We start from the raw sequence: 15025 nt of genomic DNA, 5'->3' as shown, positions 1-15025 counted from the left end.
GTCCTGAAATGGTTGACTAGTCTGAGGGTTTGGGGGAGACCTACAAAGCGCACCCCACCCACCCAAAAGGACCGCAGACTCCTATTTAGAAAGAGTCCAGACTTGTATTTCAGACCCCAAACTCATGTGCAAGATGACCTTTGATTTAATAATGCCTGGTCTTTTGGCCTCACGACCCTTCCAGACTGAAGATTGCAAAAGCTGATTGAGAGTTGGCACTGGAAGACATACCGTACGGCTTTGTGATGCTTTGAACTTGCTCTCTGCAAGGTCACACAGCAAGAGGTGTTTGGTGAAGGCTGCACAGCTGGTAACAAGGAGCAGTGAAGAACAACTTGGTAACCTGCTCAGAGAAAAAGCCTTTGCTGATCAACTCGTGTTGTGCACCTGCGATGATAAGGGCCGCTGAGAACATCGTTGCTTGATGCCTATTGGTTCACAAAGTCGTGGCAAAGATGGCGCAGGCGGTCGTGAGTTCAAAGATGTGCCAGGGACAAATATCAATCCAGACAGCACACCCAGATGGTGGTCCTTCGGAGAAGTTTTCAGAAAGGTTCGAATTAATCCCTTAATAAATATGCCAGAGTTATTCCCAGAACACATGGACATGAAATGTGGGGGACGGGTGGACATCTCACCTGATAAGAACAAGGGGTTTAAAATGAACCATTTTAATATGCTGTTTTAATCCTTTTAGTATTTTATTTTCTATGGTCACTGCTCCAGAATCTATTTTAGATATGGATCAGTATATAAACATAAATAAATAAAATATAAAAGCTTAGTTAGCAAGAACTCTTTCTCTCCTGCTTGCCTTCGCCTGTGATCTTTGCTGAACCACCAGACCAGGGATTTGGGTAACTATGGATCTCTTATGAACGTTAAAGTATACTTAAGTTTGAACCCTTTACTTTCTGAGAATTTAGTCTTATTTTTGAAGCTAGGTCTTAGTATTATTTCTGAAGATGGAACTTGGAATTATTTTGAACTTAGAACTGTCTTGAAACGGAACTTGGTTATCCCTTTAAATTCCAGATTTGATTAACTCTCTAAGGGCACAATCCTAGAAATGTTTTAGACGTGGGGGGTGGAGTCCTATAATCCCCCAGTTTCCATGCTGGCTGAGGCATGCTAGATATTGTTATGAAGCACCCCCAAATTCTGTTCTTTTGAGAAGATAGAAACTGCCAGTATCATACTACCTTTATACAAATCTATGGTGCAACCATGCTTAGAATACTGTGTACAGTTCTCGTCACCACACCTAAGAAAGGATGTCATAGAGCTGGAAAAAGTGCAGAAAAGGGCAACTAAAATGATTAAGGGGCTGGAGCATCTCCCCTACGAGGAAAGGTTACAACAACTGGGATTGTTTAGCTTGGAAAAGAGGCTGAGGGGAGACAGGATAGAGGTGTACAAAATTATGCATGGTATGGAGAATGTGGACAGGGAGACAATTCTTTCTCAAAATACTAGAACCCAGCGACATCCCATGAAGTTGATTGGTGGGAGATCCAGGACAAATAAAAGGAAGGACTTCTTCACACAGTGCATGGTTAAACTATGGAACTCACTACCACAAGATATAGTGATGGCCACCAATTTGGATGGCTTTAAAAGGGGATTGGATAAATTCCTGGTGGCAAAGACTATATAAATGGTTACTAGCCCTGATGGTTGTATTCATTTAATATGTTTTAATCAATTTTATGCATCCTCTGGAGGCAAGTATTTATTTATTTATTTATTACATTTTTATACCGCCCAATAGCCGAAGCTCTCTGGGCGGTTCACAAAAATTAAAACCATAATAAAACAACCAACAGTCTAAAAACACAAATACAAAATACAGTATCAAAAGCACAACCAGGATAAAACCACGCAGCAAAAATTGATATAAGATTAAAATACTGAGTTAGAACTGTAAAATTTAAATTTAAGTTAAAATTAAGTGTTAAAATACTGAGATAATAAAAAGGAAAAAGAAGGTTGGGTACATCAGGTATTATTATTATTATTATTATTATTATTATTATTGTGATGATGATGATGAGGCTGAACCCCTTCCTAACCTCTTAAAGGCCACAATCACTACAATTTCCCAAATGAACAACACTCCAGCATGGACTGGGGATGATGGGAGTTGCAGAGGGCACCGGGATGGGAAAGGCTCTCAACTATCCTTGCAAGGTCAGCTGACACAGGCGCAAAGCCGGCAGCGATTCCCCGCCGTTCCTGAAGGGGGAGGAAGAGCGCGGGGTCCGCTCCATCCGGGTGTCTCTCTCTCTCTGTGTCCTCAACTAATTGGAGAGGGGGCGGGACTTCCGCTCTGAGAGGAGGCCAGGCGGATATCCGGCCGGCATCGGCGGATGTTGACAGTCTGAGAGGCCCGGCTGAGGTGAGTGGAAGGGGGAGTCGGTTTACCTGGGGTCAGTCGGCAGAACCAAGCCAGGGGCAGCTTTTGGGGCGGGTGGGGGGCCGCTCCCCCCTCCATCCCGCCCTCCCCCCAAGCAAAACAGACTGTGGGGGTGTCGTCATCTCTTGGAAACACAGCCCTGCTAGTAGAAAGGTAGCTCATCAAGGAGAAACTCCCTGGCTGCTGCTTCTCCCGCTCGCGCTCGTCTTATAGGGGCGGCAGAGAGGGGTTTTGTTCTGTTCCGCGTCTTAAGATGCAGGGCAGCATCTAGAAATAGTTGTTGTTGTTATATTTGTTTGTATCCCGCCTTTTGCCCAATGCTGGTTACCCTCCGTGCTGATGTGTCATAGTCCTATTTCCTCAAAACAGCCACCTTCTGCTCCATAAGGACGGGACTGTGACTCAGGGGTAAGAGCTGCTTGCTTGCTTGCATAGATCCATCATTGTCACTTGAGGCTCAGGTGGCCTCGGTGGCACGGAGGAGTGCCTTCTACAAACTCCGGTTGGTGGCCCAGCTACACCCCTATCTAGACAGGGATAACCTGGCTTCAGTGGTCCATGCTCTGGTAACCTCCAAGTTAGATTACTGCAATGCACTCTACGTAGGGCTGCCTTTGAAGACGGTTCGGAAGCTGCAGCTCATGCAAAATGCAGCTCCAGATTGATTTCGGGAACCAGAAGGTTTGACCATATAACCCCTGCTCTGGTCCGCTTGCACTGGCTGCCTGTATGTTTCCGAGCCCAATTCAAGGTGCTGGTTTTGACCTATAAAGCCTCACACGGCTTGGGACCACAATACCTGACGGAACCCCTCTCCCGACGTGAACATACCCAGTCACTATGTTCAACATCTAGGGTCCTCCTCCGTGTGCCTACTCCGAGAGCGGCTCGGAGTGTGGCAACGAGAGACAGGGCCTTTTCGGTGGTGGCCCCCAGACTATGGAAAGATCTCCCTGACGAGGCTCACCTGGCACCAATGCTGCTATCTTTCCGGCGCCAGGTTAAGACTTTCCTCTTTGCCCAGGCATATGGCGGCGCATCTTAATCACCCACATGTTTATTTTTTAAACGGCTTTTAATGCTTTATGTGTGTATGTTCTGTATTTTAGAATTCTAAATTTTGTATACTTGTTTTTATCACAATTTTAGAATTTCTGAAAACCGCCCAGAGAGCCCTGGCTATGAGGGCGGTATATAAGTGTAATAAATAAATAAATAAATAAAGGTCCCAGGTTCAATCCCCGGCATCTCCAGGAAAAACTCCTGCCTGAAACGCTGGGGTTCTGCTTCTGCTGCCAGTCAGGGTTGACAATAGTGAACTGGATGAGCCCATGTAGGGCAGATTCCCATGTTCACCTCACAGCCTGTGATGGAGTGAATGGAGATGATGGGTGTCCATCACCACTGGCTAAAGGACTCTTCTGTCTGTCGTTATGCCCAGATGTGGTTATTTCTTGAATAATAAAGAATTGGGTTCCTTGGAGGGGGGAGGGGGATATAAATATAATAATAAAATACATAAAAGTTATAAGTTGCCCTAGGCCAGGCTTCCCCAACCTGGAGCTGTTCAGATGTGCTAGACTCCAGTTTTTATCATTCCCAGACAACATCTCCATGTTGGCTGGGGATTATGGGAGTTGTATTTCAAAACATCTGGAAGGCACAAGGTTGAGGGAGATCGGACTAGGCTCTCAGGGTGACCTACACAAGAAACGCTGCAAAAAGAACACTATTAATTATTATTTTCAAAACAGACAAATGTTGGCTAAGGTGTTGGACTGGGAGTCGGGAGATCCGGGTTCTAGTCCCCACTAAGCTATGGAGACCCACTGGGTGAATTTGGGCCAGGCGCAGACTCTCAGCCCAGCCTACCTCACAGGGTTGTTGTTGTGAGGATAAAATGGAGAGGAGGAGAAGGAGGATTCTGTACGCCGCCTTGGGTTCCTTGGAGGAAAAAAGGAGGGATATAAATGCAGTAATAAATAAAAACAGCAAATACAAGAACTCTGAAGCCATCGCAGAGATAAAGCATATAATAAAAAAATGCAAAATATAACTGGGCAATTTTAAAAAAAGTATAGAGTTACAATTGTTGAAAAATAAAATGATACATGATCAGATACAGATGAAAATCAAATATATTCCAGGTTGCAGTGGATGAGTGCATGTGTCTTGTTGTACACAGTACAATGTTTTTCCTTCCTTAATAAGACCAATAGAAGAGCCCTGATGCTGGATCAGACCAAGGGTCTATCTAGTTAAGCACTCTGTTCACTCAGTGGCCAACCAGCTGCCTGTGGGAAACCCACAAGCAGGACTTGAGTGCAACAGCACCCTCCCACCCATGTTCCCCAGCAACTGGTGGACATAGGCTTACTGGCTCTTATACTGGAGGTACCATAGAGGTAACAGGTGATACCCATTGATAGCCTCAAACGCCATGAATTTGTCCAATTATCATAGAATCATAGAATAGCAGAGTTGAAAGGGGCCTACAAGGCCATGGAGTCCAACCCCCTGCTCCATGCAGGAATCCACCCTAAAGCATCCCTGACAGATGGTTGTCCAGCTGCCTCTTGAAGGCCTCTAGTGTGGGAGAGCCCACAACCTCCCTAGATCATTAGTTTCATTGTCGTACTGCTCTAACAGGAAGCTTTTCCTGATGTCCAGACGGAATCTGGCTTCCTTTAACTTGAGCCCGTTATTCCGTGTCCTGCACTCTGGGAGGATCGAGGAGAGATCCTGGCCCTCCTCTGTGTGACAACCTTTCAAGTATTTGAAGAGTGCTATCATGTCTCCCCTCCATCTTCTCTTCTCCAGGCTAAACATGCCTAGTTCTTTCAGTCTCTCCTCATAGGGCTTTGTTTCCAGACCCCTGATCATCCTGGTTGCCCTCCTCTGAACACGCTCCAGCTTGTCTGCGTCCTTCTTGAATTGTGGAGCCCAGAACTGGACGCAATACTCTAGATGAGGCCAAACCAGGGCCGAATAGAGAGGAACCAGTACCTCACATGATTTGGAAGCTATACTTCTATTAATGCAGCCCAAAATAATACTTCTATTAATACTTCTATTAATAGAATTATACTTCTATTAATGCATTAATAATAATCATCTATTATTATACTTCTATTAATGCAGCCCAAAATATATTTCTATTTATGCAGCCCAAAAGCCCCAATTCTCTACATTCAGCCAATGTCTGGAGAGTGCCAAACACATGCACAAAGAATCCTTTTAAAAACAATCGGATTGACTGGAAGTAAAAGAAAATCCCTGCTGATGAATGTGCAGGTGAATATAAAGAAGTGGTTGAGGCAGGTGGTAGGAGGAGAGAATGGGCTGGGATTGTTTACTATGTTTCAGAGTTTTAAAGGATTAAATGGAAAGAATGAATGAAATACACTGTAAGAACATAAGTACCATATGCTGAATCTAGTCCAGCACTCTGTTCAGCCAACTGTCAACCAGGGACCAACAAAGCAGGACGTGGTGCAACAGCACCCTCCCACCCATGTTCCCCAGCAACTGGTGCACACAGGCTTACTGCCTCGAGTACTGGAGGTAGCACACAACCATCAGGGTTAGTAACCATTGATAGCCTTCGCCTCCTCCAGGAATTTATCCAACCCCCTTTTAAAGCCATCCCAATTGGTGGCCATAGAATCATAGAATAGTAGAATTGGAAGGGGCCTACAAGGCCATCGAGTCCAACCCCCTGCTCACTACATCTTGTGGTAGTGAATTCCATAATTTAACTATGCGCTGTGTGAAGAATCACTTTTATTTGTCCTGAATCTCCCACAAATCAACTGTAGCCATTTGGCTGAAGTTGTGGTTTCTCCAACAAGCTGTAAATACAGTGAAAATGTTTTTAAACGAGCCTTAATATTTTAGGCTTGTAATTGTGGGAGCTAGTGATTTCTCCCTTGCTCAGGAAGCCATCAGTGGCTTAAATGTCCCTCCTGGCTGGAAAGGTAGCTGAGAGACAGCTCTTCCCTTCACACCACCTGCCTCACCTCTGGCCTTCCTTCTTCTCACATCAGTCCGTTGGTTTCTGTCCACCACTCCGCCGCAAAGATCATCTTCTTGGCTCGCCGCTCTGACCATGTTACTCCGCTTCTGAAATCTCTTCATTGGCTTCCAATTCACTTCAGAATCCAATATAAACTTCTCCTGTTAACCTTCAAAGCTTTTCACGGTCTAGCTCCTTCCTATCTCTCCTCTCTCATCTCACACTATTGCCCCACTCGTGCTCTTCGCTCCTCTGATGCCATGTTTCTCGCCTGCCCAAGGGCCTCTACTTCCCTTGCTCGGCTCCGTCCATTTTCTTCTGCTGCCCCTTACGCCTGGAACGCTCTTCCGGAACATTTGAGAACTACAACTTCAATCGCAGCTTTTAAAGCTCAACTAAAAACTTTTCTTTTTCCTAAAGCTTTTAAAACTTGATGTTGTTTGGACTTTATACTGTTAGTTTTACCCTACCCTGTGCCTGCTTACCCTACCCTGTACCTGTTTGCATTCTCTTCCCCTCCTTATTGTTTTACTATGATTTTATTAGATTGTAAGCCTATGCGGCAGGGTCTTGCTATTTACTGTTTTACTCTGTACAGCACCATGTACATTGATGGTGCTATATAAATAAATAAATAATAATAATAATAACAATAATAATAGGTGTGTGAGGGTGCTGGGGCGGGCCTTTTGTTTTTCCTGCTTTGGCTGGCAGTTCTGAGATCTTCATTTATTGCATTTTTATACCGCCCAATAGCCGAAGCTCTCTGGGTGGTTCACAAAATAGCTATGAAGAAATAACTTGGAAAGACATGTGTGGCCTTCTTGCATTTTCTCTGTTTGTGGAAAGGCCCCGTGTACAGAGGCAGTGTGCCGCTGAATAGTTGTTGCTGGTGGACCAATATGTTTTCTATTCTGTTTGTGACCTTCCCAGAGGTAGCCAGCTGGCTACAGCATGAAACGGAATGTGCAATAGTTGGGTGCAGCAGGTGCTGGAATGCTCCTGTCCTAGCAATATGAGGAAAAGGGTAGAGAACCTATTTCTCCCCACTCCACTGTCCTGGGTGTAGGTGGGTGATGACCGTACCTGTTCCTTCCAGTAATGTGCATTGCAGGTGTTCAGAAATTCCTAGCGCCCACCCAGCCGCGGGATCCTCTCCTAGTGATCTTTCTCGTTCAGTGGGTGGGAGACAGTTTACAGAGTCTGTGGAATGTCTATGGTATGCAGAGCTTGAAGGCCCCAATGAAGTTCTAAAATGGTCTCCTGGAGTAAGAGAAGTTTCTCAGAATAGCTGACATCTGCAAACCCTAGATCTCAGCCAGAACAGTAATAATGAAAAGAGACCTAAAAGAGATTTTTTCTGAGACTCGCAAAGGTATCTCCACACTGTATTATTTTGCCCTGGTAAAAGGAAATGCTCTGAAGGGGCTTTTCTGTTCTGTTTCAGCTAAGCATGACTTCAAAGTCACCATCATCTGTTCCTCTTTTTTCTGTCTTTTTCCTGAAGGGTCGTATCCTGTCATCGGTATGGCAGACGACAATGAGGAGTTGCCAGCGGACGACGAGCTTCTGGCTCCAGCTGAGGACAAACTAGAACAGCTGGAGAACAGCAGCCCTGCCGAACGGAGCGGCCACGTGGCTGTCACCGACGGGCAGTGCATGTTCGTTTGGGGGGGATACAAGGTGAGCGGACAAAGGGACTCTTGTCTTCTTTGAAATGCAACAGTGCACAAAAGGGGCAAAGGAGAAGAAGTGAAGCCATTCTCCCCCTTTGCCCACAGAGGCTTAGAATCAGAATAGCAGAGTTGGAAGGGGCTTACAAGGCCATCGAGTCCAACCCCCTGCTCAATGCAGGAATCCACCCTAAAGCATCCCTGACAGACGGTTGTCCAGCTGCCTCTTGAAGGCCTCTAGTGTGGGAGAGCCCACCACCTCCCTAGGTAACTGGTTCCATTGTCGTACTGCTCTAACAGTCAGGAAGTTTTTCCTGCTGTCCAGCCGGAATCTGACTTCCTGTAACTTGAGCCCGTTATTCCGAGGATCGAGAAGATCACAGAATCATAGAATAACAGAGTTGGAAGGGGCCTACAAGGCCATCGAGTCCAACCCCCTGCTCAATGCAGGAATTCTGGCCCTTCTCTGTGTGACAACCTTTTAAGTCTTTGAAGAGTGCTCTCATGTCTCCCCTCAGTCTTCTCTTCTCCAGGCTAAACATGCCCAGTTCTTTCAGTCTCTCTTCATAGGGCTTTGTTTCCAGACCCCTAATCATCCTGGTTGCCCTCCTCTGAACACGCTCCTCTGAACACGCTTGTAGAATAATAATAATTATTATTATTATTATTAATAATAATAATAATAATAATATTTATATTTATATTTATATTTATATACTGCCCCATAGCCGAAGCTCTCTGGGCAGTTTACAAAAGTTAAAAATAGTGAACATTAAAAACAAATATACAAAATTTAAAACCATAAAAAGCATAAAATACAAACAAAAACAGACCATATCCCTTTCAAACAACTATTCTGGGGTCAGTTAAAAAACTCAGCCTAGTCTGTTAAATGCCTGGGAGAAGGGAAAAGACTTGACCTGGCGCTGAAAAGACAACAATGTTGGCACCAGGTGAGCCTTGTCAGGGAGATCATTCCCTTATTGGGGGGCCACCACTGAAAAGGCTCGTAGAAGATGCACCTTGGAGGCTTGCAGATGAGGCTTCTACGGCATCACCACCCTGCCTCATTCGCAGAAGGTTACAGGAGGGCCAAACGTTGTCGTTGTCTACTCGCGACCCTCCCATGTTCCGTTACCCCTTCTTCTGTCTTTTTCCTTAACACGGAAAGTCTGTTAAGGAGAAGAAGACAGAACAGCGGCTCAAGGCCTTCTGGTTGCTTAGCACTGGGAGCCCTCCTGCTGGAAGCATCCCCTGATGACCCATTGGATTGCAAGGCCATAAACACTATATAATATATATTGAATGGGATTGGAGTTTTAAACTGAAATAATCCAAATTTAGCCAGCAGAGTTCATCGAATCATAGAATAGTAGAGTTGGAAGGGGCCTAAAAGGCCATCGAGTCACACAAATACACAGGGGGGAAATGGGGGTTATTTTGGGTTTGGCATTAAAAAAATCTAGGATAGTTTTCAATTGTTTATTATATTTCATAACTGGACTTTCCCCCTTTCTTTTCTTCCTGTTTCAGAATGCACAAGTGAGGGGCTTTTACGACTTCTATCTTCCCAGAGATGAAATCTGGATCTATAACATGGAAACCGGAAGATGGTACTATACCTGAGTTACTTCCACATATATCCTTTCCTTCCTAAAATTGGACACTTTTTTGGTGAAATAGTTAACCGTGGCTTCCAAAAGCCACAGCTGGCTGTGTAGAATTTAGTGGCCTCCGTTTCCTTTTGTGCCTCACTAGCTGCCCTTTAAATGTCTCATTTTCAAAGGAAGGTTTCACAGTGCTAATGGTGTCCGTGTACAGAGGAGCTATCTTGCATCATGAGTTGGTGGTGATGTGATTGGGGAGGGGAGTGCAATACCCACAGGCAAATCCCAGAGAAAGGCAGATGTTTTCTTGATAGGTCCTATTTGAAACACTAGAGAAATCTTGCTGTCCAGTTTCAGATTTGTTTTCTAGATGGTTTGGGGTGGATAAAACAAAATATATAATAAGAGAAAAACAAAATACATTTGAACTGTTAGAGCAGTACAACAATGGAATCAGTTACCTAAGGAGGTTGTGGGCTCTCCCCCACTAGAGGCCTTCAAGAGGCAGCTGGACAATCATCTGTCAGGGATGCTTTAGGGTGGATTCCTGCATTGAGCAGGGGGTTGGACTCGATGGCCTTGTAGGCCCCTTCCAACTCTGCTTTTCTATGATTCTATGAACTATCTCTTTGATGAGTCTTCTGATCCCCGGACAAAAGCCCCAATGGGTACATGCTTCCAGAGACCACAGGAGAGGGGGAAGCCTGGTTCTGGCACAGAAATGGCCGTCTTTTCCCTGGGGGATGGCCTTTCCCAGGAGAGAGACAGGGAGAGTGCAACCCTGTTGGTTTTTCTGGACCTCTCATCAACTATAGCAGTGGTTCCCAAGTAGCTAAGTACTGCAGACCTCTTGTTTTTCAAATGCCAAGCCATGGACTCCCTACTTTTGAAAATTTTGTTATCTCTATGTTAGTTACCTGTGCAAAGCAATTTTTTGGAGAAAATAAGGGGTGGCCCCTAATAAGCAGAGGATTTTAGGGATACTAAAAAACAGACCATAAAATTTGTGATATTTGTGATATTACCACGCAAAAATGACAATGATTTAGTTAGGAATATAAAGCTGAATTTAATTTTACTAACATTTAGTTTACAATTGAACAAATTGTGACCTGTCGAGCAGCTACTAAACCTAAATGTGATGGGAGAAATCATGCCTCTTTTTGTCCCGAACAATCCCTTCCACATCCAGTTCAATATTTCCTACTTTTAATCTCAAATCTGGATCAACATCGAGCCGATGTCTGTGCTTGTTCTCCATATAACAAAACGTCGAAAATGTTTGTTCACAAAGATATGTGGAACAAAAGGGAACTAGATGTTTCAAAGTTTTTTCACCTAACTTCTTATAATCAGGAAAAACCTTCACCCAGAATTGGTCCAGTCTATATTCTTTGAAAAATGATTTCAATGAACCATCACAAGCCACGTCAACAAGTGCATCTCGCTCCTCCGCAGATAGAGTTGTTAGTTGTACATCACCACATTCAAAAGGATTCCTTCTCCGTGAGTTTTCAGGATTAGGTGCAGGGAAGGAATCTCTGAAGCTAGTTGCTACATCATGCAGGTGCTTTCGCGCATGACGTCACCGTCGAAGCAAACGGAGCGTGGGAGACAGCGTATTTTCTTTTATTAAAATGCAGACCTTGCAGAGCTAATAGGTGAATGGTGCCACGGACCCCCACTTGGGAACCACTGATCTGTGGTATCCCTCCGGGTGTTGGTACTGCTTTCCTGCTAAATCCCTGGGTGGCCAGTTCTAGAAAGTGGTGCTGGGGGATTTCTGCTTGATTCCTTGGCACTTATGCATTGGGGTCCTGCGGGGTTCAATTCGATCCCCTGTGCCTTTTAACATCTACATTAAACTGCTGAGTGAGGTCACCTAGAGATTTGGAGTCGGATGTCGTCAAAGTGCCGATGACGCCCAACTCTACTTCTCCTTTTCATCTAATGCAGGTGAGGCAGTGGGAGTGTTAAGCCAGTGCCCAGAAGTGGCAATGGACTGGATGAGGGCCAATAAACAAGCTCAATCCAGGCAAGATGGAGATAATGTTAGTGGGTGGTTGATCTGCCCAGGTAAGTGGTGTTCAACCTGTTCTAGAGGGGATTGCAATCCCCCCGAAAGAATCGGTTTCGTAGTTTGGGGGTGCTCATTGATCCTTATTTCTTACGGGAGACGCTAGTCGTCTGTGTGGCCTGGAGCACGTTTTTACCAGCTTAGGCTGGTCTGCCAGCTAGCACCCTACCTGGACAGAGAGAGCCTTGCTTCATAGAATGATACAATCATAGAATAGCAGAGTTGGAAGGGGCCTACAAGGCCATCGAGTCCAACCCCCTGATCAATACAGGAATCCACCCTAAAGCATCCCTGCCAGATGGCTGTCCAGCTGCCTTTGAAGGCCTCGAGTGTGGGAGAGCCCACAACCTCCCTAGGTAACTGGTTCCATTGTCGTACTGCTCTAACAGTCAGGAAGTTTTTCCTGATGTCCAGCTGGAATCTGGCTTCCTTTAACTTGAGCCCGTTATTCCATGTCCTGCACTCTGGGAGGATGGAGAAGAGATCCTGGCCCTCCTCTGTGTGACAACCATTCAAGTATTTGAAGAGTGCTCTCATGTCTCCCCTCCATCTTCTCTTCTCCAGGCTAAACATGCCCAGTTCATAGAATCATAGAAAAGCAGAGTTGGAAGGGCCCTACAAGGCCATCAAGTCCAACCCCCTGCTCAATGCAGGAATCCACCCTAAAGCATCCCTGACAGATGGTTGTCCAGCTGCCTCTTGAAGGCCTTGAGTGTGGGAGAGCCCACAACCTCCCTAGGTAGCTGATTCCACCGTCGCACTGCTCTAACAGTCAGGAAGTTTTTCAGTTGCCCATGCCCTGATAACCTCCTGTTTGGACTACTCCAATGTGTTGTACATGGAGCTGCCTTTGGAAACAGTCCAGAAATTTCACAATTAGTTCACTATGACCTGGTTCACACTGCACAGTGGTGACTCCTGCATTGTTTAGCCCAGGAGTTTCCAGAGATGAGCAAACCGACAAATTTGCTGTTCCCTGCATGTTTGTTGTTTCCACATTCAGTTACCAACCCAGGAATGTTTCTGGGTTTCTTGTGACACGCGAATCAGGAACTCTTGGTGTTTATGGGCTAAACAACCCAGTTAACCCAATAATAGCCCATGGTTTGTTGTTCGGGTTCTTTAACCCATGAACAACCCAGAACTTCCAGGTTTGCATGTCAGGAATGTGGCGTTCCTGGGTTACTAAGTAGAAGCAGAGCTTGTACACTCTGCTGGTCCCCGCAGTTCCTGGGTTCAGCAACCCAGAAATTGTCACTTGATGTGTGAACCGGATCTCTAAGTTAACAGTTGTGAGACTTCTAACTGGGTATGGGAGATATGAACACATATGAGTGCTTTGCCATCTTAACTGGCTTCTAGTCCATTTCTGGGCCCAGTTCAAGGTGTTGCTTTTGACATTCAAGGCCCCTCACAGCTTGGGGCCAGGGTATGAGGAGGACTGCCTCTCTCCACATGTTCCTCTCCAGACGTGGAGGATTTCTCTGGAGCCTCCGGGACAGAGGACCTTTTCATGGTTTCCACTTTGGAATGCCCTCCCTAGAGGGCTTACCTTGATTTCATTTTGGTAATATGCAAGATCTTTTGATTTCCCCAGACCTTTTTCATCTCTTAGCTTTAAGCTGTTTTTTTTTAACTCTCTGCAGTTGTTCTTATTTATTTATTTATTTATTGCATTTCTATACCGCCCAATAGCCGGAGCTCTCTGGGCGGTTCACAAAAATTAAAAACATTCAATGTATAAAACAACAGTATAAAACCATATTATAAAATACAATATAAAAGCTCAACCAGATAAAAACAGCAGCAATGCAAAATTACAGATTTAAAACACCAGTTAAAATTTATTTATAGACTGTTAAAATGCTGGGAGAATAAAAAGGTCTTCATCTGGCTTCTAAAAGCGTATAATGTAGGTGCCAAGCAAACCTCCTTAGGGAGCTCATTCCACAGCCAGGGTGCCACAGCAGAGAAGGCCCTGCTACTCCTGGTAGCCCCCTGCCTCACTTCCTTTGGCAGGGGCTCGCAGAGAAGGACCCCTGAGGATGACCTTAGGGTCCGGGCAGGTACATATGGGAGGAGGCGTTCCTTCAGATAGCCTGGCCCCAAGCCGTTTAGGGCTTTAAATGTTAATACCAGCACTTTGAATCGGGCCTGGACCTGGACTGGCAGCCAATGAAGCTGAAAAAGGACTAGCGTGATGTGGTCTCATATCTTATGATATGTTTATACTTATATTGTTTTTACTGTAAATAAATTTTAAATTGTTCTATTTCTTGTTTTGAGCCACTCTGTTACAGGGCAGCTCATAAATACTGTCAGTAAGTAAACAAATATATACATCGTGCTGAAGGATACATAATTGGTCCTTAAGGGGGGGTGTGGGTGGGTGAGTGGGTGTGTATGTATGTATATGGAGGGAGAACCCTGTGCCTGTTTGGTGCATTCTCTTCCCCTCCTTATTGTTTTATTATGATTTTATTAGAATGTAAGCCTATGCGGCAGGGTCTTGCTATTTACTGTTTTACTCTGTACAGCACCATGTACATTGATGGTGCTATATAAATAAATAAATAAATAATAATAATAAAGTATAAATAAATAAATAAATAAATACTGCACTAAGTTATACTGCATGTTGTAAATGACAGATAAGCATTAGAAAAGGTAGCTTCGTTGTCTAACCCGAATACCTTTTCCGCCAGGACAAAGCACAGAACGTCGGGGGACGTGCCCCCTTCCATGTCGGGAAGTTGTGCCGTCTGCATGGACAGAGTCTTGTACCTGTTTGGAGGGCACCACGCCCGTGGCAACACAAACAAGGTCAGTCACGTGGTGATAGGAATGAGCCTGGCACGTTCCGTCTCACGCTTCCCCATGCGAAGATAACGCCTTTGCCCAGGTCTTGGATGGTGGGTCCCTCTTTCCGTTTCGAAGGGTTAGCAGCTGCTATATTGGGAAGGAGAGAGAGCTGATGGGATGGTCTTGTTTTGCCTGCAGAGAACTTCATGTTGTACATCTACCATAGTTCATCTGCGTTTATTATTAGATTTCCTTTCGAAACCAGCAGTTGAAAGCGAATTGTTCCCAAACTAAAACTTATCGTGTACATTATTTCTTTAAAGCATTAATAGAAACAAGACATTCCCTACACTCAAGCTTATAATCTAAAAGGACACAACGTAGAAAGGAAAGGGTTTGGGGAGGGAAAAGGAAAATTAAACACACCCACCAGTT

The 15025-nt window shown here is 44.9% G+C and overlaps 1 protein-coding gene across 1 annotated transcript in view; it reads left to right on the top strand.

Moving 5' to 3' along the window:
• Positions 1–2343: 2343 nt before the first annotated feature.
• The window catches only part of KLHDC2 (kelch domain containing 2), a 31406-nt gene continuing 18724 nt past the window's right edge, over positions 2344–15025 (top strand). Inside the window, exons 1-4 of the mRNA XM_063118288.1 lie at positions 2344–2398; positions 7939–8114; positions 9638–9717; positions 14494–14611. Coding sequence (XP_062974358.1) covers positions 7959–8114; positions 9638–9717; positions 14494–14611 — 354 coding nt within the window. The 5' untranslated portion in view covers positions 2344–2398; positions 7939–7958. The remainder of the gene's footprint in view (positions 2399–7938; positions 8115–9637; positions 9718–14493; positions 14612–15025) is intronic.

The sequence above is a fragment of the Elgaria multicarinata genome, chromosome 2 (assembly GCF_023053635.1).
Source record: "Elgaria multicarinata webbii isolate HBS135686 ecotype San Diego chromosome 2, rElgMul1.1.pri, whole genome shotgun sequence".
NCBI classification, from domain to species: Eukaryota; Metazoa; Chordata; class Lepidosauria; order Squamata; family Anguidae; genus Elgaria; species Elgaria multicarinata.
Note: the sequence above shows the minus strand (reverse complement) of the source record. Positions and strands in the feature narration are given on the sequence as shown.